Source organism: Lynx canadensis, chromosome B3 (genome assembly GCF_007474595.2).
Source record: "Lynx canadensis isolate LIC74 chromosome B3, mLynCan4.pri.v2, whole genome shotgun sequence".
NCBI classification, from domain to species: domain Eukaryota; kingdom Metazoa; phylum Chordata; class Mammalia; order Carnivora; family Felidae; genus Lynx; species Lynx canadensis.
Genome location: NC_044308.2, coordinates 121,173,113 through 121,194,177, shown reverse-complemented (window position 1 = coordinate 121,194,177; position 21,065 = coordinate 121,173,113). Strand labels below are relative to the sequence as shown.

Here is a 21,065-nt window from a genome sequence, read left to right as displayed (position 1 = left end):
ACAGAACTTGGATCAGGGCTCGGGTCTGTCTGGATCCAAAGTCTGGGCCCCTAACAGCCACTCTGCTCGGCCCACCTCCCTCGTGGTCGGGCACAGATGGGAGATGGCGCTGGAGGGAGGGGAGACAGGAGAGAGGAACGGATGCAAGGGAGACAGCGCCTCCTGGTTCTACGCCTCCCCTTAGAGGTGGCAGGAGAAGGAAGCGGTGACCTGGGGGACCGCCAGGCGCCACCCCTGAGCCATCGCTGGGATGCGATGGAAGAGGAGCGTGTGATGGCGGGGAGGGCAGGATGTGAGGGGCAGGGGGAGCTGTACCGGATTCGGCCCCGGGTCAGTGGAGCAATCCGGGCTGAGGTGTCTTACGCAGTGGCCTGACCCCACGTCTGTGCTAAATCAGCACAGGCCAGATTCAAAATTACTGAGTGTGTAATCCCAAGAGGCTGAGCTCCTTAGTAAGGGCGTCCAGCTCAGATCCCCGGTGAGGCCCTCCCCGAGTCGGAACGCCAGGGGCCATCTGCGCAAGGAATGCTACGCTTCCTGCCAGCTAAGTGATACCAGCATCAGCTCCCGAGCCCTCGTCCGCAGGAAGACTCCTTCATCTAGGTTGTGCACACATGCGTGTCTTCTATACAAACATTCTGACTCCCCCCAGTCAACTGCGGGCCTTGGCATCTAAAGTCTCAGACACCTTTGCTACACCACCGTGCGTGCTACATTCATTTTTCAGAGCCCGCGACACACACAAAGAGGACCTACAGACAGGAAGATAAACTGCCCCGTGTCACATCGCTAGTAAGAATCCGAGTCCGTGGTGGATGACTGCCAGAGGAAAACAGGATGTCCCCACCACACTATGAGACAAGCTGTAGAAACCTTACGAGGCACAAACTGCACAGGCTTTCGAAAGCTCCCCAACACGTGTGTAATGCAAAACACGTGGGTATCGGCGTCTACAAAAATAAAATTAAAAACCAGCTTCCACTGTCTGTCCAGACGGAGGATGCTGAAGGAAGGGTGTGGGCCACACGCAGCGAACAGCCGTATCCGGAGTCCATTATCACCTGAAACGTATTTATTACATGCACCTTCCACGCCACCTATTAAGAGATGGGCCTCCCGTAAGATCAGGCAAGTGGCAATAGTGAGCTGGCAGTGAACGTGAACATGGACCACACATCACACTCATCCTTGCATTTCATCCTCACGGCAAAGCCCACGAAGGAGGTACTGCTATTATTCTCTGTTCACAGAGGGGCCGGGTGACCTGCCCAGGGTGACACAGCTAGTGAGCCGCAGACCCAGATGTTGAATCCTTTGAATCCCAGACTTTGACTCCCCAGCCCATGTTCTTAACCACTCCAGTCCACCAGCCGCTAAAGGAAGCAAGAGACTCAAATTCTCTGCTGCATTTTCCCAGCACATTTCCAATAAGGTCCACAAGAAAACCCTTTGGCCTTGAAGGACTCAGAGAACTTACTCTTTGAATCTCACCTATTGTAAGAAGCAATCAGCAACCCTCGAGAGTGATCACTGATTCTGAAGAGCCCCCAGCAGTTCAGGAATGTTACTGGACCTCCCAACACCTGCTTACCTCCAATCCCACGAAGAGAAAAGGAGCCCAGAAGAAAACACGGCTCCTGGGTCCCGGGGCTCCCATGCATCAGAGCCACGGTGGTGGGGACAGTGGCTGAGAGTCCCTGGCTATACCACCCCTGCCCGGTCCTACAGGACTCACCTGGGATGTGCTTGGCCCAGCCAATGATGACCACGAGCTCCCTGTCTGCCAGGTCACAGAGAGTGGTCAGGGCCTTGATGTCGCCCTCCGGCATGCCAGGGGGAGGCATGGCATAGAGCTTGTCCGGCTCGGCCACCAGCAGGTAGGAGACAATCTTGGTCACTGCCAACAACCAGAGGAGGAATGTGAACGTTGGGGGAGGAGGAGGGGCCGGGGTGGAGCCTGCAGTGGCTCAGAAAGAAAAGTTGGGTTCTGAGGAGTCTCTCCCCTCCCCCTCCCCTTCTCACTCCACAAACTTGCTGGCCGTGTTGATTTGGGCTATTAAAAAATAGCCCTCCAAGGGAAGTTGCTGGTGACTTCTCTTGAGAGGAACCTGCTTTGAGTGGCAGGTGAGGGCGACACGTTCCGGATGCCGGGGCCCATGCCTTCTTAGGATCATGCTTCATTTGGAACCACATTCTGTAAATCCCACATGGAAAGGCCTTCCGAATGAAGCCTGAAGCACCCGACACCCAGCCGGCCACCAATGCCACCTCCCCAGGATCCACACTGTCTCTAGCCAGCAGCGGGAAGGTGGCATCTCCCCAAGGGGGCCAGATGTCCCAGGTACCCATGCTGGCAGAAGGAGCATGGACTGCCCTGACACTCACATGGCTTTTTAGCGGGTGGAGAAATCTGTAAGCTCAGGTACGGGCTGCTCTCAGAGTCCAGCCGTCGCTTGTATTTCTGGCGGCCTCCACGCACTCGGTCAAGGCGCACACCTGTTGGGGAAGAAAGGGGCAAAGTGTCAGGCTGTTCAGCATCAGGGGTGTTAGCACTAACTCTGGAATCGCAACACTGGCTTCGGCCCCCACGACTAGATGGGTTTCCAGCTGCCCCATGGCCAGCTCAGCCAGGGAGTCCTGCAATCCTAAAACAACTAACGGTAATGACCCATCCCAGCTGCCCCGGGCCCGGCCCTGCCTCTGGATTCAGCATCCTCCTGACATCTATCCTGAGCAACCCACAGCTTGAGTCTTTTGTCTCCAAAGGGAAAGCACAACGTAAGCACTCCTCTAGACGTTAGGGAAGGAAGACTCATTATTTTAGATCTGCTGTGAATCTAGGGAGGGTTGAGTTGGCTTGCAAGACGGGAAAGGACCTCTCTGCCACTGGCAGGCACCTCCAAAGAACAAGAACAAGAATGTTCAGCCTTTTCACGTAAGCAGCATCTGAATGGGTGTTCATTACAGATGTCAATTTCTGGGTCCCACTTTCAGAGACCGTAGGATGGAGTTCTACGGTCTGTCTTCTAGACTAAAGGGAGTGTGAGGACTGGTCCGGGCAGTGGTAGTACCCTCAGCAGCAGGGGCGTGGGTAGCCGTGGACCAGACTCTCCTGGATGGGGACGCAGGTGGTCCTGGCCACACCTGGAAAATGAACTCCTCAAAGTCTCCCAGCAGCAGGTGCAAAAGCAGGTGTGGCCACTCCACACTGACATCCCTTCCCAGGATGAGGCCCGATCCTACAGAGATCTGTTATTTCCCTGCGTCGATACGGCCTCCCAGGAACCCACCCCACCCTCAGCAACTGCAGTCTAGACAGACATGTTCGTACCATTTGACATCCCTCACCAGCCTGCAGGGTGGACAGGACCTCAAATAGGTTCCTCATCCAAAGGCACACAAGCACAGACTGGACACCAACCTATGTGGCCTGCCCTGAAAAACGGGTGGGATCCAACAAATTAGCTCCAAAGTATGCACTATTACAGGAAACAGAGCGGCTCCCTTAAGCTTACCATGAAATGGGCCTTGGTTAAAATGCATAAAAACTGAGAGAAAGTGGGGCGCCTGGGTGGCTCAGTCGGTTAAGCCTCCGACTTTGGCTTAGGTCATGATCTCACAGCTCATGGGTTCGAGCCCCACGTTGGACTCTGTGCTGACAGCTCAGAGCCTGGAGCCTGCTTCGGACTCTGTGTCTCCCTCTCTCTCTTCCCCTCCCCTGCTCACACTCTGTCTCTCTCTCTCAAAAATAAGTAAACATAAAAAAAAATTTTTTTAATAAAAAATAAAAGTAAAAAAGTAAGAGACAGAGTCCTGAGAGGAAGAGAGCTCAGTGGCCACCTTAGCCTCTGAGGTGACAGGTCAAGTTCAACTTCCTGTTCCTTTCCCCGAAGGTCAACAGCATCACCCTCAGAGTCCTAGTAGTTGATCTTCAAGGCACTTTCTCGCTGCCACCTCCTCCTGCCTGTCCTCCTAGCTTGGCAGTGGCGGCAGCTCAGGCCCTTCCTGGGGAGAGGCCAGAAGGCAGCAATATGGGTGACCGAATGGAACGAGGATTTAGATCCCGTTCAGGCCAAGAGTGATTTGCTGGCTGTTTCTGAGGATGTACAGCTACTACGGTTAATTCCCTGGGACGCGAGAGGAAGTTTCCGGGGCAATGAGAGCCATAGAAAGTGAAATCACTTTGTTTGCTGAATAAGAGGGACCAGCCTTTCAACTGCTAGTTGCCCTAAGGGAACTGGGGTGGGGAACTGGCATGGTACCGTGCCCACGTGCTCCCAGTCAAGGGCTCAGACCTCCTCCTCCTTCAGGGCAGAGGGCAGGGAGGATGTTGTGAGCCACCAAGACAGATGGCCCAGGGGGACTCTATGTGGGGCCAGTCACTGCTCTGCATTTTCATCAGCAGCGTCCTTTTCACCGCCCCCCCCCCCCCGGTCTGACATTCCTGTACTTGATGCTGAACATGGCTGCAGTAAACTTTTCTGGGGGGAGACGGTCTACCCAGCATCCCACCCCTGTTTCCCGCTTGAAGGTAATTCCCCTATTGTGGGTCATCTCACAGTGGGGGGGCCTGTGCCCACTCCAAGTCTGGGTATCTAACTCGACCCTCTGGAGGCTGAAGCATGGGCTGGTGACTCAGGAACAGCTAACGGGAAGCTTTGATCAAATGGCACCAGAACGGAGGGGGGGAGCTGCTCAGGGCTGCAGCGGTGGTCAGCAGCGGGGGTGTGGGCACCCTGGGCCACACTCTCCTGGCTACTGCATCTCTCGTGCCTAGGCTTTCTGGAGCTTCCCTTGGTCCTTGTCTGGCTTCTAAGTGTGGTCCTTGAGCCTCCTGAGAAGCTTCCAGTGAACTCCCCTGCCGCTTTGAGGGGTAGAGCGGATTGCAACTGACCACGCCTACAGTTGGGTTGCCTTGGACCAGACCCTGTGACAAGGAGAGTTTATCTGGAAGGTGAACCCAGGAAGAAAGCCAATCACGAGTGTGTTCCTGAGTAGGTGAGCAGGTTATTGCCGTTGCTAGCTGAGGCTCAGCCTCCCTGAAGACCCTGGGAGACAGGGCAGGACACTCCCCGGTTACCCTGCTGCAGATGAGGGCCTTGGGGCATCCAACCGCCCCTCCTGGCAGTCACCAGCCCTTCCCCGACCGGGGCTGGGCGGGCTGTGGGGCCCAAAGCAAGCCCTGGGCACAGCTGCGGTCACCAGGAGGCAGTTCAGTCAGCATGCATGTGACAGAGCGCGGAGTGAAGGCAGGTGGGACACCGGCCACTGCCCTCCTTCTCAAAGGGTGGTCCAGGCCAGGCATCATCCGGGAGCTTGTCTGAAATGCAAATATGTCAGGCTGCCCCCTAGGAACGGGAGTCAGCACTTCAACAAGGTGACTCGGAGGCACAACGGTGTTTGGAAAGGGCTGCAATATAGCATCCTACAGACCGGCAGTGGCCCGGACCTTGAAGGGGACAGAGGAGGCCCATCCGGTGCAGGAGCTAAACCCACATGCTGGTGGGGCTCTGGCTCCCAAACGCCACCCCTCCCTTCTGGCCCCCTCAGTGAGGGCAGAAGGAGCAGGCACACAAAGGCAGGAAGGATGGCTCCTCCTTTGAAGGTTTTGTGGGGAAAGTCCTGTTTTCCTGACACCCTCTAGTGATACAGCTACAAAGCAGCTCCCCCCCCCCCCCCCCCCCCCCCCCGCCTATAACACCGACACCGGACGTCGTGAGCCAAACCCTCCACCAGGCTCTGCTTTGTCTTAGAAAGCTGGTAAGACTAAAAGTGAGAATGCCCGACTTCATTCACACAGGATGAGGAGGGGGCCCATTTCCTGTGCACCTACTGTGTGCCGGGGTCAGACCAGAGTCCAGGATGAGCCCTTCCCCACTTCACTGACTTTTCTCTCCTGAGGCCAGTCTCACAAGCTCTCCCCTACACCCACCCCGGGTGGTGTAGCAGGAGTGGGAACTGCTCAACAAAACCCTGAAAGAGGCATGGGTCCCTTAGCAAGGCAAGGAGATGGGCAGTTGCCACTTCTGTCACAACCTCCATCTAGAATTTTCTTTGTCCTGATATAGGGCCTGGCCTGTAGTGGGTGTTCAAGAAAGTCTTGATGCATACAGGAACGGCTGGGCCTCCTTCCCTTGGGGGCTGGGTGCTTCTTCCAGACATCCAAGCTCCAACAGCATCACTACAACCAGGGGCTGCTCCCCGTCCCATTACAGGGTCTGTCATGGTGCCCAATGCCCAACGGATGCTTAGAAAGCCAGAGCTGGGGGCGCCTGGGTGGCTCAGTTGGTTGAGCATCTGACTTCAGCTCAGGTCATGATCTCACAGTTCATGGGTTCAAGCCCCACATCAGGCTCTGCCCTAACAGCGTAGAGACTGCTTCAGATCTTTTGTCTCCCTCTCTGTGCCCCCCCAACCCCCTCAAAAATTAACATTAAAAAAAAAAAAAAGCTGGAGCTTTTACTATCACCATCATCATCACCATTATTATAACCATTTTTCCCCAACAAGTATATACAATTCTCTGGTAAATCACAGTAATAACAAACATGAGAACAGCCTAATTTGTGGAGGACTTTCTCTGTGTTGCCCTTTGTAATCTACAGCATATAAAGCAGTCACAATTATCCCCATTTTACAAACGAGAACAACCGAGGCTCGGGTGACTGAGTAATCTGCCCAGTAAAAGAGCCAGTACCTACACTCTCTGCTACTCCAGGGTACAGCTCCCCTGGGCCCGGTGGGTGTAATCTCTCCTCTAAATTTTCTCCTTCAGATCTTCACAGCAGGATGGTCAATGGCTCCAATCAATACATGCATCAGTTATCAGCTTATTCTGTTTTCTTAAGAAAAGTAGACTGCTGGGTTCGATTATGCCTCAATTGATGTCTGGTATGAGCCAGGTTTGCATCCTGGCTTCCTGCCTGCTTTCCCAGATCTTCCCCCAGCCACAAGCCCATAAGCACTCCACCCCATGGGATCCCCTGGTCAAGGTCCCAGACCCGTCTCAACGGCCTCGGCCCAGTTGGCTCTCATAGCCTTGGTCTCGTTATCACCAGGTACGGGGAAGGAGGCAATGGTAATATCAACTCTGCTCACCGAATATGGCTCTTGTGACACCAGAATGACACAACAGCAGGGAAAGGCTTGGTAAGTTGGCAGTGGTTCAACAGGCCAAGGGAGGCCGTCACTGCCACTGCCCCACACGGCAGCATTCACTGCACTCTGTGTGCCACCTCGCACTTTTTTCCCTCTGTACCTATCCGCTTTTCAGTTCCTAAGGGAAAGGGCCCAAGTCAGCTCCATTTTCACCCAGCCGGTGGTAGGCAGTCAAGTGTCTGAGTGAAACGATGCACCAGTTCAAATGAAGCCCTGCAGGCTTAGGAAACAAAAGACTCTCAGGGTCTTATCCTTTTCCCAGCTTCCATCTGTTCCCTCCAGCCTCTAGAAATTCACTCCCTTAGGACAGCCCATTCCTCATCAAAGTTTCCCCTTGTATTGAGCTAAATTCTCTGTCTCTAGGTCACTTTCTACCTACCCTCCACCCCATCCAATGAGACTACCCCCTTTCACAAGACAACCCCTCATGGACTTGAACATCCTTGGGCACCCTCCTTCTGTGGCCAAGCACTCCTTATTTTCTATATTCGTACAGTGTTTTCAGGCCAATCACCTCCCTGCCTTCTACGCATTTGTCTTTATTGATGTGGTCTGCTCTGAACTGAGAATGGTCAGCTTCTTCAACACAGAGACAGGGGACAGAGGTCTGAATTCCTCTGCCCTCTGCCTAAACAGACGCTGGTCAACTGTGTTTGTACGTATTATCTGCCAATGTGTTTTTATACTTTATCTAGAGTACACTGCTCACAATTTTAGTAAATGAGATAATGGCATGGACTGGGTTCTCATCCTGAGCGCTGCAGCAAGATGCTGTACCATGAATCCTTTAAAAACAAATCACCAGATTCTAACGGTTGGGTCTGGCAGACATTATTAGTTGTCTACCCAACTAACTTTTCATTCCCTCTCTTTCATGCTAACAGAACCTGGGTTTTGTTTATAGAAACATCCTACCCCTAGCACTATAGTCCTACCAATCCTGGTTCCTACTTTCCCAGTTTCTGTGGTAGCAAGTGCTGGTCATATGACCTGGTTCCAGACAATGGGCTGTAAGGGGAAGTCCATGTTGGGGGCTTCCGGGAATGGTTTTGCTTTTCTGGTAGGAAATACAGATATGTTTGGTGCAACTCTGTTGCCTTTCTCCTGCCCTGACCTGGAAGGTGAAGGTTAGAGCTGTGGCAGCCAAGTGAGGACGTCAAAGAACACCAAAAAAAGACAGAAAGAGCCTGGGAAATGCCAGCAACTGCTGATCTCCAGAATCCCTGGTAGGTAGGGAAATCAATCTCCTTTATCGATGCTTAAGCTACTAGCAGTCAAGTTCTCCGTAACTTGCAGCAGAAAGCAGTTTTAACTAATAAAATGGACAATTACTTCTTAAATTAGGATGCTTAAGTCTTACAAACACCAAATGGGAAAAAAAAGAGAGAGAGAAAGAGAAGGCAACTTGAACTTGAAGAGTTGGCTTATTGTTTGTGTTCTCAGAGTTTTAGCAAACTATCTAAAAAAGTAGGCTCAGGGAGTATATTAAAATACTAATTAATTTATAATCGCTGTCTGGGATTATTAGATTCCATCATCTTATTGATACTTTCTGAATTTAAAGCATTCATAACACTTACACGTGAGCTATTCCAGATGTCTAAATACCGTAATGAATACACACCCTTTGTTGAACCACCGTTCAACACTGTTAATCCCTTAACACGTGCAGGCCAAAATTTAAGCATTCACAAATTTGGTAAGAATACAAAAAGATCAATAATCCCTGGAATCCTGTGCAGGATGTTCCTGTGCAGACTGAGTCCTGTAGTTGACCTCAGGACTAGACAGGGAGCCAACATGACAACACCCCTAAATCTTGTAGACAAGAATGTAAGGAGAAGGTCACATCTACCGAGCAGCCGTTACTTGGTGCTGCCCTCTGCTCTGAGCATTTCACGTAGGGACTGCAACAACCCTAGAGGGAGATTCTATTAGCCCGTTTTACAGATGGAGAAATTGAGGCGAAGCGAGGGTGAGTAACTTGCCAAGACCACACAGGTAGGAATGCAGTCTGACTTTGACCTCTGAGAACAGCTACAATTCCCACCTTCTCGTTCAGGCAATTCCTGCCAGATCTTTTCAGGCTGGCACTGTTAAAGGCTCCCCACTGTTGCTAGTCCTGGGGTCCATCACCACTTCTGACTGGTTCCCACGATCACACTCACCCCTCTGTAAATAGTGCCTTCGTTAAATCCTCTTTGGTGGCCTGTGAGGGGACATCGGCTCCTGCCCAGCCCTGACCAAGACAATGGGGAGGTGAGATGTGCTCAGTCACCCTTGCAAGGAACAGGGGGAAAGGGAGTGTGAACGGGAGAAGGAGCCAAGTCCATGCTGAGATGTTTCATCACAAGGCCTGAAAGCAAAGACCCAGAACCTTCCTGGCTGCAGCTTGCCGGGCATGCCTGGTGACTCTGTTTGGAGGGTAGCAACTGTATGGGGGTGCACAGAGGTCTGTGCCTCTAAAGCAGAAGAAAGAAGCCCTCGCCTCAGGGTCAGACCTGGATGGAATCGCTGATTCTACCCCCCCAGTACCTGAATGACCTGGAACAAGTTTCTTCACCCTTCTGGGCCTCAGTTTCTACACCTGTACTAAAATAACAGTGTGGCACCTCATAGGATTGTCGTTCAGGATTGAATGAGTTAATACACGTACAGCACCGAAGGTGGTGCCTGGGTGGCTCGTCAGTTAAGTGACTGACTTTGGCTCAAGTCATGATCTCCCTGTTCATAAGTTTGAGCCCCGCCTCAGACTTGCTGCTGTCAGCACAGAGACCCCTTCACGCCCTCTGTTCCCCTCTCTGTCTGCCCCTCCCCTGCTCATGCTCTCTCTCCCGCTCTCTCAAAAGTAAATAAACATTAAAAAAAAAAAAGTTTAACTAAAAAACTAAAACTAAAATAATAAAGCACTTAAAATATTGTAAATGGCACCTAGTAAGTGACCATTAAGTGTCAGTTAATATTCTTATTATTAAAAATACTTTGGGGCGCCTGGGTGGCGCAGTCGGTTAAGCGTCCGACTTCAGCCAGGTCACGATCTCGCGGTCCGTGAGTTTGAGCCCCGCGTCAGGCTCTGGGCTGATGGCTCAGAGCCTGGAGCCTGTTTCCGATTCTGTGTCTCCCTCTCTCTCTGCCCCTCCCCCGTTCATGCTCTGTCTCTGTCTCAAAAATAAATAAACGTTAAAAAAAAAAAAAAAATACTTTGCCCTTGAAACTGTTCCCTGTCGTGACTGTATCAATATCAACATCCTGGCTGTGATACCACACCAGTTTTCCAAGCTGCTACCACTGGGAGAAACGGTATTACTTCTGACAACTACATGTGAATCTACAATTATCTCAAAAATAAAAAGATTAATTAAAAAAAATTTTTAGCTGCTTGCGGAGATACGAAATGGTGCAGCTGTTGTAGAGAACAGCTGGGCAGTTCCTCCAAAAGTTAAACTGAATTATCAGCCGTGTCTTATGATCCAGCAACTTCATTCCTAGGTATGTCCCCAAAAGAACTGAAATCAGGAAACTCTAACAGGTTATTTGTATTTCAGTGCTCATGGCAGTAATACTCACAGCAGCCAAAAGGTGGAAGCAACCCAACGATCTATCGACAGACGAATGGATAAGCAAAATGCGGGGTCAAACATATAAGGGAATATTACTCAGTCGTAATAAAAAGGAATGAACTCTCGACACCTGCTACAGGATGGAGGAAACCTGAATACATTACACTAAGTGAAGGAAGCCAGACACAAAAGGAGAGATGTTGTAGGATTCCACTTATAAGAAATATCTAGAATAGACAGAGAGCCGATTGGAGGTTACCAGGGCCTGGGGGGGGGGGGGTGGTGAAGAGACTGGGGGTTACCGTTTAATGAGTACAGGGTTTTCTGATTGGGATGATGAAGAAGTCTGGGAAATGGAATCGCTGTGAATGTGCTTAGTGCCACTGAATTGTGTACTTAAAAATGGTCTTCGAAACGGCAATGCACTTTAATAAGCAGTGAATTGTATCTCAACTAAGTTATTAAAATTTTGTAAAATACTTCTCCCTTCTCAGGTGAGTAGAATTAAGTAACGTAAAATGCGTGAAAGTAACAAAGTGCTTGGTACACAGTAGGAGCTTCATAATTTCTTTCCTTTCTTCTGCCTATGGAAGGTGGTAGGGTCTGGCAGGAACCGACTGCCTTCTTGGAAAGAGAGAGAAACACACCCCCTTAGTTATAACAGCATGAATCAGGTTCGTTAAACAAAACCCTTAAGGAACTTAAGGAACCCTTAAGGTTCAGAGAGGTTGAATAATATACCCAGGGGCACACAGCTCCCCGCGTTCTCTCTTGAATATGCCCACAGGGTGGAGCGCTGCCTCTGTCCAACCCGGGACACAGGTTCTGCCTTGGCTGCAGCTGTAAGGCTCCCAGCCCCCACCAGGCTCGTCACCAGGCTGGGATCCCTCCACCCGCCGTGTCCCATTACTTCCCAACTCAGGGCACAGGAAATATTAAAGAAGCCGCAGGGCCACTCTGGGGCCTAAAGTCCTTGCAAGGAGGGATGGCAGGCCCCCAGACCTCCTGATCCCATGCCCATCTGCTGACCTCTCCCACCCACCGCAGGTGCATCAGCGTCCAGAGGCAGCGGCTGCCACGTCCTGGATCAGATGTCCACTTGCTGACTTGGTAAGATCAGCCTTCTGGCTTTTTTCTTAATGGAAGTAAAATAATTCCTGCTTCCCTCCACCTCCCTCCTTTCTTCTCATTTTCCCTCCCTAAGCTGGACAAGATCCCAGTCTTTCGGAAGTAAAAATAGCCACGTGTGCAGGGGGCACAGCAGCCAGGGACAGTTCAAGTTTCTTTCTTTTCTAGCCAGGCACTAAAAATAACCAGCTGAAGCTCTGAAAAGCGTGGCCCTCTGCACCTGGCCCAGAGCCTGGCCCAGGCAATGCCCCTGTCACATTTCTCCTCCCACAAGAAAGGCTCACACCAGGCTGAAGAGAGAAAGGCCCCCAAGCCTGTGTCCTCTGGCCTCCTCTGCAGAGCTGCTATCCATGTCTAAGGGCAGGATCTCTCCTGACATGGCCAAGTTTTTCATGGTCAGGACCCTTCCCCTCGCCTTACCCAGAAATCCCACCCTCCCAGTCCACCCCACCTCAATTCAGTGTCCCTGGTTTATGAATGATGTAAACAGGTGCACATTTGTGCAATGCTTCACAGTTTACAAAGCTATTTCCAAATCTCATTAACTCTGCATAACAATATTGAGGGGGGAGAATTATTATGTGGAATATTATTATTGTTATTATTCCCATGTGAAAACTGAGGCTCAGAAAAGAGGGGTAACTTGCTCAGGGTCACACAACCAGGAAATTTTGGAGGGAGGATCTGAATCTTGACCTCCAAATCCTATCTCCTTTGCTTTGAACTTGAGGCCACCAGTCTGTGGGATCACTGGGATGCCCTGAAAAGCCCTGGAACAATACAGACTTTGACTACTTACTGCTTTGAGGTTCTGAGTCAGTAGGTCTGGCATGATGTCCAGGAATGGGTAATTTTTCAATGCTCCTCCAGTGGTTCTGATGACTTTCCAGATCTGGGAGCACTACACTAAACCTGTTTTAGTCAATACTTGATCTGACCAATATTCTTCCTTGGGGACTTAAGGGTTGACTCTGCCTACAAGTTCTACAAAATGACAGCTGACTCGTCTCTAACAGGGAAAACCACCGAGAAGGTGATGTGGGTATCCAGAAGCTGCAGGTCATGGGGGCATGCTGACGGGTGCCCCAGCAGAGCAGACGAGTACCCTAAGCACTCGTCTACACCCCTTGCATATGGGGGGGCTTCCTTTAGCTACCTGTCCTGCGGGGAGTTCTGGGTGACGGGTGAGCTCACCTTGCTGCCTAGGACAGGATGGCTATTTGGGGCTGCCTCTTACCCTGGTGCCAGATCATAATGGTGACAGCCTCACGCCTGACTCACTAAAAGTCAAGAGAGCCTCGTGAGTGGGTAAACCCACGTGCTACCTAATGTTCTGGGATTTGTGCCAACGGTCCCTGGTGGGTACCATGGCACTGAGCGAGGAGCCCCGGCCTCCTGTCTATTAAAGTATTCATCTCCTGCTGCTCTCTCCCCTGGACCCTTCTCACTCGGGCCATCATGGGCCCAAGGACATTTCAGCAAGCCTGGGGTGGTCCTGCATTCCGAGCCACCAAAAAGTCTCCAACACCGTACATGTGACAGGGCCAGGCTATTTAGACTCAGTCTCTCTTTCCTTCCTTTCCCTTTCTTTTTCCCTTTGAGGAAAAGCTATAGGCTTTGCTACTGGCCAAACCATCAATTTTGAGTTGGGATGGGCTTCTTACAAGGAATTCTCACATAACCAAGGAGACTAAATACCACCCAGCTCTGTTATTTACTAGCTGCGTGGCCTTGGACAAATTAAACTCAGTTGCACCGTATCAGACATGGCAAATAGCTGTTGGCTGTGCCGCTGCCTTCCGTTTCCTAGTCTGTGGCAGACATTGCTAATAGGTCACAGCCCTCTTGCCTACTGATCCCAACTGTGCCTAAGCCTTTGGATGACGTATCTAGGTGGCCACTCCCCCCGCCACAGCTGTCAGTCTAATGGTAAAGGCAATTTACCATCCGGGAGACTGAATTGTTTCTCAGGTTCTTTCTACCTCTAAAACTCTGATTCTGTAATAACAGGTCTTAATCTGACTCCGGGAACCTCTGAGGTGGGCTTCAGGGGTCCTGCGAAGCTCCTAAAATCGTCTGCAAAATTTTATGTGCAAGTACTTGCGTATGTTTTATGGTAGAATTCCCACCGGATTTTCAGAAGAATTCATGAGCCCCTAAGTCAATAACCACTGGGTTAGAGGCTGTCACAGTAAACATCATGCAAACGAATGACTAAATAAGATAATTTCAGATTGGGAGAAGTTCAGTGAGGAAGTAAACAAAGGGGTATGATAGAAACGAAGTGGGAAGAGAAGCCTTTCCGAGATGACATTTAAGTTAGATCTGCAAATATGAGGGGACAGCGTTCCAGGCAGGAGGAACAGTTCAGAGCTCCTAGGGTAAGCAAGAGCCCATCATGCTTGAGGATCGAAAGTCAGCCAGTGAGGCTGGAGGAGAGTGGGCAGGAGTGAGGGGGCAGGAAAGGAAGGGGACGAGATGACACTGAAAAGGTAGGGAGGGGCTAGACCATGCAGGAAGGATCTTGAAGATCAGACTACAGTGCTTAGACTTTATTCTAAGTACAATGGAAAGTCTTTGAATGACGTGAAGCAAAGTGACAGAATCATATTAGTGCTTTAAAAAGATCCCTCTGGCTGCTACGGGGATTGGATTCAACACGAAGTGGAATCGGAAGTCCAGTTAGGAAAGTGTTGCGATGGTCCAGGAAGAAGATGGCACTTCCCTGGATCAGGGTCATGGCCATGGAGATGAAGAAAAGGGGGAGGATCTCAAATACAGTTTAGACACTGACTCCAAAGGAGTCCAGGATGACTTCTAGGTTTTGCTTGAGCAAGGAGTAAATAGGGGTGCCGTTCCTGAGATGGGGAAGACTAGGGTTTTGGGGGAGGGGTGGGGCACAGCTAGATGTACCCTCTGGGTGTGTTGAGTCTGAGATGCCTCATAAGCACGCCAAGTGGGCATGCCAGCAGGGCAGTCAGGCACTAGCATCAGAATGCACGGCAGGAGGTGGAACTGCAGGTCTAAGACTGAGAGTCAATCTGTATCAAGTCTTGGACCTAGAAGGGATTGCCTGCAGGGTGCCGGTGAAGAAGACCTTGGTTCCAAGTCCCAAATAACACCAACATGTAAAAAGCAGGAAAGAGAAGCATTTGCAAAGAAGACTAGATAAACAGCACAGTGAGAGAGGTAAGGAGAAAACCAGGCAAACAGGAGGGCAGAGAAGCCAAGAGAAAAGGGCACAAAGGCTGGCCACGTGTTTGGAATATCGCCGAGAGGCTGAGTCAGGGAAGACGGGACAGGTTCGGCCACCCAGGGGGTATGGGGGCAGGCTCAGGGCTGTGGTCAGGGGTTCGGTGTGACCAGGGCAGACTGAGGGTAAAAAGCTCATCGTACTCAAAAATTGATCCCAGGGGCGCCTGGGTGGCTCAGTCGGTTAAGAGTCCGACTTCTGCCCAGATCTTGATCTCATGGTACGTGGGTTCGAGCCCCACATCAGGCTCTGTGCTGATAGCTCAGAGCTTGGAGCCTGCTTTGGGTTCTGGGTCTCTCTCTCTCTCTCTCTCTCTCTCTCTCTCTCTCTCTCTCAAAAATGAATAAATATTAAAAAGAAAATTAAAAAAAATTGGTTCCAGCAGGGTCTGAGATCTAACAGGTAAGGCAGATGAGGAAAGCATCTTTAAGAAAGCAGGCCAGGAAAATAACTTTTTGAATAACGTAAAAGTGCAAACCACAAAGGAAAAAACAGATAAATTCAATTTATTAAAATTACTAACTTCTGGGGGCGCCTGGGTGGTGGCTCAGTCGGTTAAGCGGCCGACTTCGGCTCAGGTCATGATCTCACGGTCCGTGAGTTCGAGCCCCGCGTCGGGCTCTGTGCTGACAGCTCAGAACCTGAAGCCTGTTTCAGATTCTGTGTCTCCCTCTCTCTGACCCTCCCCCGTTCATGCTCTGTCTCTCTCTGTCTCAAAAATAAATAAACGTTAAAAAAAAATTAAAAAAAACTTACTAACTTCTTTTTTATTTTTTTTTTCAACGTTTATTTATTTTTGGGACAGAGAGAGACAGAGCATGAACGGGGGAGGGGCAGAGAGAGAGGGAGACACAGAATCGGAAACAGGCTCCAGGCTCCGAGCCATCGGCCCAGAGCCCGACGCGGGGCTCGAACTCACGGACCGCGAGATCGTGACCTGGCTGAAGTCGGACGCTTAACCGACTGCGCCACCCAGGCGCCCCAAAAAAAACTTACTAACTTCTGATCATCAAAAGACTCCATCAAGAGAAGGAAGCCACAAATGGGGAGCATTTTACAACACCAACAACTGAAAAGTGACTAATAAAATGACCAGAACATATACAGGTTTCTACAACCAATGAGAAAAAAATAAAGGAGAAAAACAGGGAAAAGACTCAGACAAGCATCTCACAGGAAAGGAATCCCAAGTGGCTAGACCACATATGGAATATGCTTATCTGACAGTGAAGAGAATACATACCAAAGCGATAAGAAAATACTAGTTTACACACACTAAATAAGTGTTGGCGAGGATGGGGCAGCTGGGTGGCTCAGCTGGTTGAGCATCCTGCTCTTGATTTTGACTCAGGTCATGATCTCCACGGTTCGTGAGATTAAGCCTCGCCTCAGGCTCTGCGTTGAAAGCACAGAACCTGCTTGGGATTCTCTCTCTCCTCTCTCTGCCCCTCACCCTGCTCTCTCTCTCTCTGTCAAAAATATTAAAAAAAAAAAAAAAGTGTTGGTGAGGATATGGGACAACCAGGACATCCGAGCACCAGTAGTGAGTCAGTATAACGAAATAAAAAACAACTTCCTATCATCTCATAAAGCTGAAGACGCACATACCTGTGGCCCTTCTACCCCCTGCCTGAAACCCCTTATGCATGTGCACTGGGACTCAAGGCAGCACTGTTCCCTCAGCACTAGAAAGGAAAAACAGACTCTCCCAAACTCATCCAGTGATACTCTAGTTCAGGAGTTTGCAAACTAAGGGCTGTGGGCTAAACCCAGTCCTTTGTCTGTTCATCAGAACACAGCCCTGTTCCTACATTTCTATACTGTCTGTGGCTGCTTTCCCACAGTGGTGCGAGTTACATAGCTGCAACAGAGACGTTCGGCTCCCAGAGCCTAAAATATTTATTTTCTGGTGGACTCCTGCTATAAAGAAATGGAAATGAATGGATTATAGCACTGTGCAACAAGAGCATTCACCTCAGAAAAATAATTTAAGTAGGTTCCATGCCCAACATGGAGCCCAACACGGGGCCTGAACTCACGACCCTGAGATCAAGACCTGAGCTGAGATCGAGTCGGATGCTTAACCAACTGAGCCACTCAGATGCCCCTCATTTCAGCAATAAATATACACAGTATAATTTCATTTAAAACAACAACCCCCCCCCAAGATATTAATAGAGATATAAACACATGCTAAAACTATTAGGGGCACCTGGGTGGCTCAGTGGTTAAGCGTCCAGCTCTTGACTTCAGCTCAGGTCATGCTCTGCCCCACATCTGGCTCAGCGCTGACATCGCAGAGCCTGCTTGGGATTCGCTCTTTCTCTCCTTCTCTCTATGTCCCTCCCCCCCCCCCCACCACTTGCTCTCTCAAGATAAATAAACTTTAAAAAAAAAAAAACAGTACTACATTAAAAAAAAAAAAGCTATTTGAAAAAAGCAAAGGCAAAATAATGTGAAACCAGAGTAAGTTACCTCTGAGGATAAAGTTACCTCTGAGGGCACAAACAGAACCTGAAAAGGATAGTTTTTTTTTTTCCTTACATTGGATGGAAGGTACCAGTATTCTTTATACTTTACGTATATTTTTGGCATGTAACAGTGTCTGCCCACTTAAATACATTTTTTCATTTTTCCATACCAGTAGAGTTTTAGCTGGACAAATGGCATCCCAGCTAAAGACTACAATTCCCAGACTTCCTTGTACAGGTGTCGCCATATGACCAGATTCCACCAATGGGCTGTGAATGGGAGGAACAGGTTCCGTTTCTGGGTCCCATCTTTCCAATGATCTGGCTAGGCTACACTTCCTCTTGGCTGCCTGAAAAGATGCTGATAACTGGGTCCACCTTCTATAAGAATGGCCAAGCTGCCAACCAGTCCCAGATCACCTTTGACCTGTGGACTGTTACATGAGAGATGAGAGAGGAGTACACTTCCATCCCGCTTAAGCTTCTGCTTTTTGTTTGTTTTGAGAGGGGAAGAGAATCTTTTTTTTTTTTTTTAAAGAAGCTTAGCCTTATCCTAACTAATATACTCTAAATATTTTTGTGAATCTACTCGATGTTTGCTTTTTAAAAAAAAACATTTATTTTTAAGACAGAGAGAGACAGAGTGCGAGCAGGGGAGGGGCAGAGAGAGAGGATGACACAGAATCGGAAGCAGGTTCCAGGCTCTGAGCCGTCAGCACAGAGCCTGACATGGGGCTCGTGAACCGTGACATCATGACCTGAGCCCAAGTCAGATGCTTAACCGGCTGAGCCATCCGGGTGCCCCGATGTTTACTTTTTAAGGAAAAAAAAAAATTTTTTTTTAAGCAGGTGGGGTAAAGAAGTGGATGTAATAAGTGGGGAAATTTTGTTGAAAAGGGGAGCAACGGAAAAGTAGCAGTGAAGGGTCAATATATAGTTGTGGATTTTTTAAAATTTTATTTTATTTTTATAAAGGGAGAACAAAAGTAGGTTTGGTGTGTGCGATGAAAATGATCCAGTAGTGAGGAAGCGACTGATGATGCTGGAAGCAGAAATGATACTCCAGGACTGAAGTCCCTGATAAAGAAGGAGAAAGAGTCAGAGCACAGGTCAGGAGACTGGCTTTTGACAGGAGCAGAGATCGCTCTCACAGGGGTGAAGACCGAAAACAACAAGTAGATTTGTGGATCCAGCAGCAGGTGGATGAGAAACTCCCCCACTTGCTTGTTTCTACTTTTTCAAGAAAATGGAAAGCAAGGTCATCAGCCAAGGATTGGGAAGAGAGGCTATGGGAGATTCAAAACTCCCTTCTGGATCACAGAAGAAAATCAATTATATCACATGATGCAGAATATCCATCTCCAATCCTACTTTGTGGTACCACTCCAAGGGCCTTCCCTGAAGAGTAGAGAGCATGATGAAAATGGCTATGATTATGATTCCCATTTTACAGAGGAGAAAAGCAGGCTTACAGAGGTTTAAGTAAGGCACCCAAGGAGCTGATTAGCAGTGACACTGGGGACTCACCGGGTCTGTATGACCACTGAACCAATTATTCAACGTTCTGGCACACCCAAAGTCCTGAATGAACAGTAGTAAGATTTGGCACAGACAAGATCATCCTCTATGACTTCATTCAGTCAACATTTCCCCAGCCAGAGGTCATCGGGTCATCGTGCCTGAGTGGCCTAGACGCTTCAAGGCCACACGGGAAGATCTCGTGAACTGTCAGACGTGTGCGTGCGTATGCATCTGTGTGCACGCGTATGAGTCGGAAAGCGGTCCGAGGGAGATACAGATACATATCGGCATTCTTGGGCTCTAGTTCAAACTATTCTCCGAAGTGCTGGAGAGTTGGTTTGTCTCAGAGCACTAATGCATTTTGGAAAAGAGAAATAATTTTTAAAGGCAAGCCATCTCTCATCCTCTTTCTTCATTCACAGGGCCAGAAAAGTGGTATTTCTGGCAGGGGCTAGAGGCAGAATACTCTATAAATACAAAGCCATTAAATCCCATGCAGCGGGAACCTGATCGGAGCCTCCTTTTAATTTCCTGACATGAGCTGGCCACTAACCCAATTACCCAGAATCCCCGGAGGAGCCCTCCGCCCTCTCAACAAGCACAAAGAGAGTGAGAGCATATTGCATGGATGTCGGCCCAGCTTTCACTGAAATCAAATATCTTTTAGAAAACACTTGGGGAAAAGGCAGGCAAGGGCTGAGGGGAGGAGGAAGTGGAGCGGGACAGGGAGGCTGCTGGCCCGAGGCAGGTGAAGTGAGGTGAGGAGAAGGTGATGTTCGCAGGACAGGCCTTCCAGGGAGAGCTGCTGAAAGCCCAGAGCGGTGCTGAAGCGTGTGGGCTTCCTGTGAAAGGCAGCAAATGGTTTTCCAGGTTCTTCGGCTCAGAGGCTGGCAGGCCACACCCCAGCCAGGCGGGGAAGCCCAACTATCGGGGGAGAGCCGCTCCGCTGCTGTCCCGAGGGGACCTCTCATCCTGACTTTACACCCCAGACAGGGGGCCAGCCCCAGACGGAGGTCACCCCTGAGATGCCCACCAGCGAATCCAGGAGGAAGATCAGGGCGGCCAGTATGTCTCACCTCAAGCGAGACCGCCTTTGAACCAACTACTCTAATAACACGCCCAGAAAGGTGACGGCTTAAAGCAATCCCACGGTGGATTTCACCAAGGAGTCATTCCACGTGGTCCCCCCGCCCCACGTGACCTGCAGGTGTCAACACCCCTGCTCCCCAGGTGAAGACATGGAGGCCCAGGAGTGTGACCCAGAGAGAGAACGCACACGGCAGGATTCCCTCAGAGCCAGGAGCGAGGGCGCGGGCCCCAACCCTCAACCCAGTGTGGATTTTGTGTCTGATTTCTTATGAAGAGAAAAGTCACTTTTTTTCTCTGAAAAAGCAGACTTTCACACACTGGATTTGCTTAAAGTGAGACAGACCTGGGTACTGCCTACGTGGAACAGTCGATGATGATGATTCCAGAGCCGACGGCGGCCCCAAGGCAGGGGGGAGGCTGAGTCGCAAGAAGTCCCATCACCAGAGTTTCCCCTCTCTCCCCCACCCCCACAGGTGCTGGCCCCCAAATTACGAAGCAGTGTCTAAGGTGTTTTACTTGCGAAAAGAAAAACTGTAAAAGACAGGGGCGCCTAGGTGGCTCAGCGGGTTAAGCATCTGACTTTGGCTCAGGTCACGGTATCACGGTCTGTGGGTTTGAGCCCCGTGGCAGGCTCTGTGCTGACAGCCTGCTTTGGATTCCGTCTCCCTTTCTCTCTGGCCCTCCCGCCCCCCCCCACCGTACACACGCTCTCTAGAGCTGCTGGACAGAAGATAGGAAACAGCTTAAGATGTGCAGGTGAGGTAGGGAGGAGGGGGAGCGGACATTCGCATCCCTTCTCCAGCCTCCTGCCACCCCCACACTTCTGCACAAGACCCAAGACCCGGGACCCCGGCCCCTGGTTCCTCCAAGCGAGGCCCACCCCAG

At 50.2% G+C, this 21,065-nt stretch overlaps 1 protein-coding gene across 1 annotated transcript in view; it reads right to left on the bottom strand.

Annotated features, from left to right (window-relative positions):
• Positions 1 to 21,065, bottom strand: part of ESRRB (estrogen related receptor beta) — a 173,384-nt gene that overhangs the window by 15,150 nt on the left and 137,169 nt on the right. Inside the window, exons 4-5 of the mRNA XM_030319636.1 lie at positions 2,386 to 2,496; positions 1,736 to 1,897 (exon numbers count right to left, since the gene is read on the bottom strand). Coding sequence (XP_030175496.1) covers positions 1,736 to 1,897; positions 2,386 to 2,496 — 273 coding nt within the window. The remainder of the gene's footprint in view (positions 1 to 1,735; positions 1,898 to 2,385; positions 2,497 to 21,065) is intronic.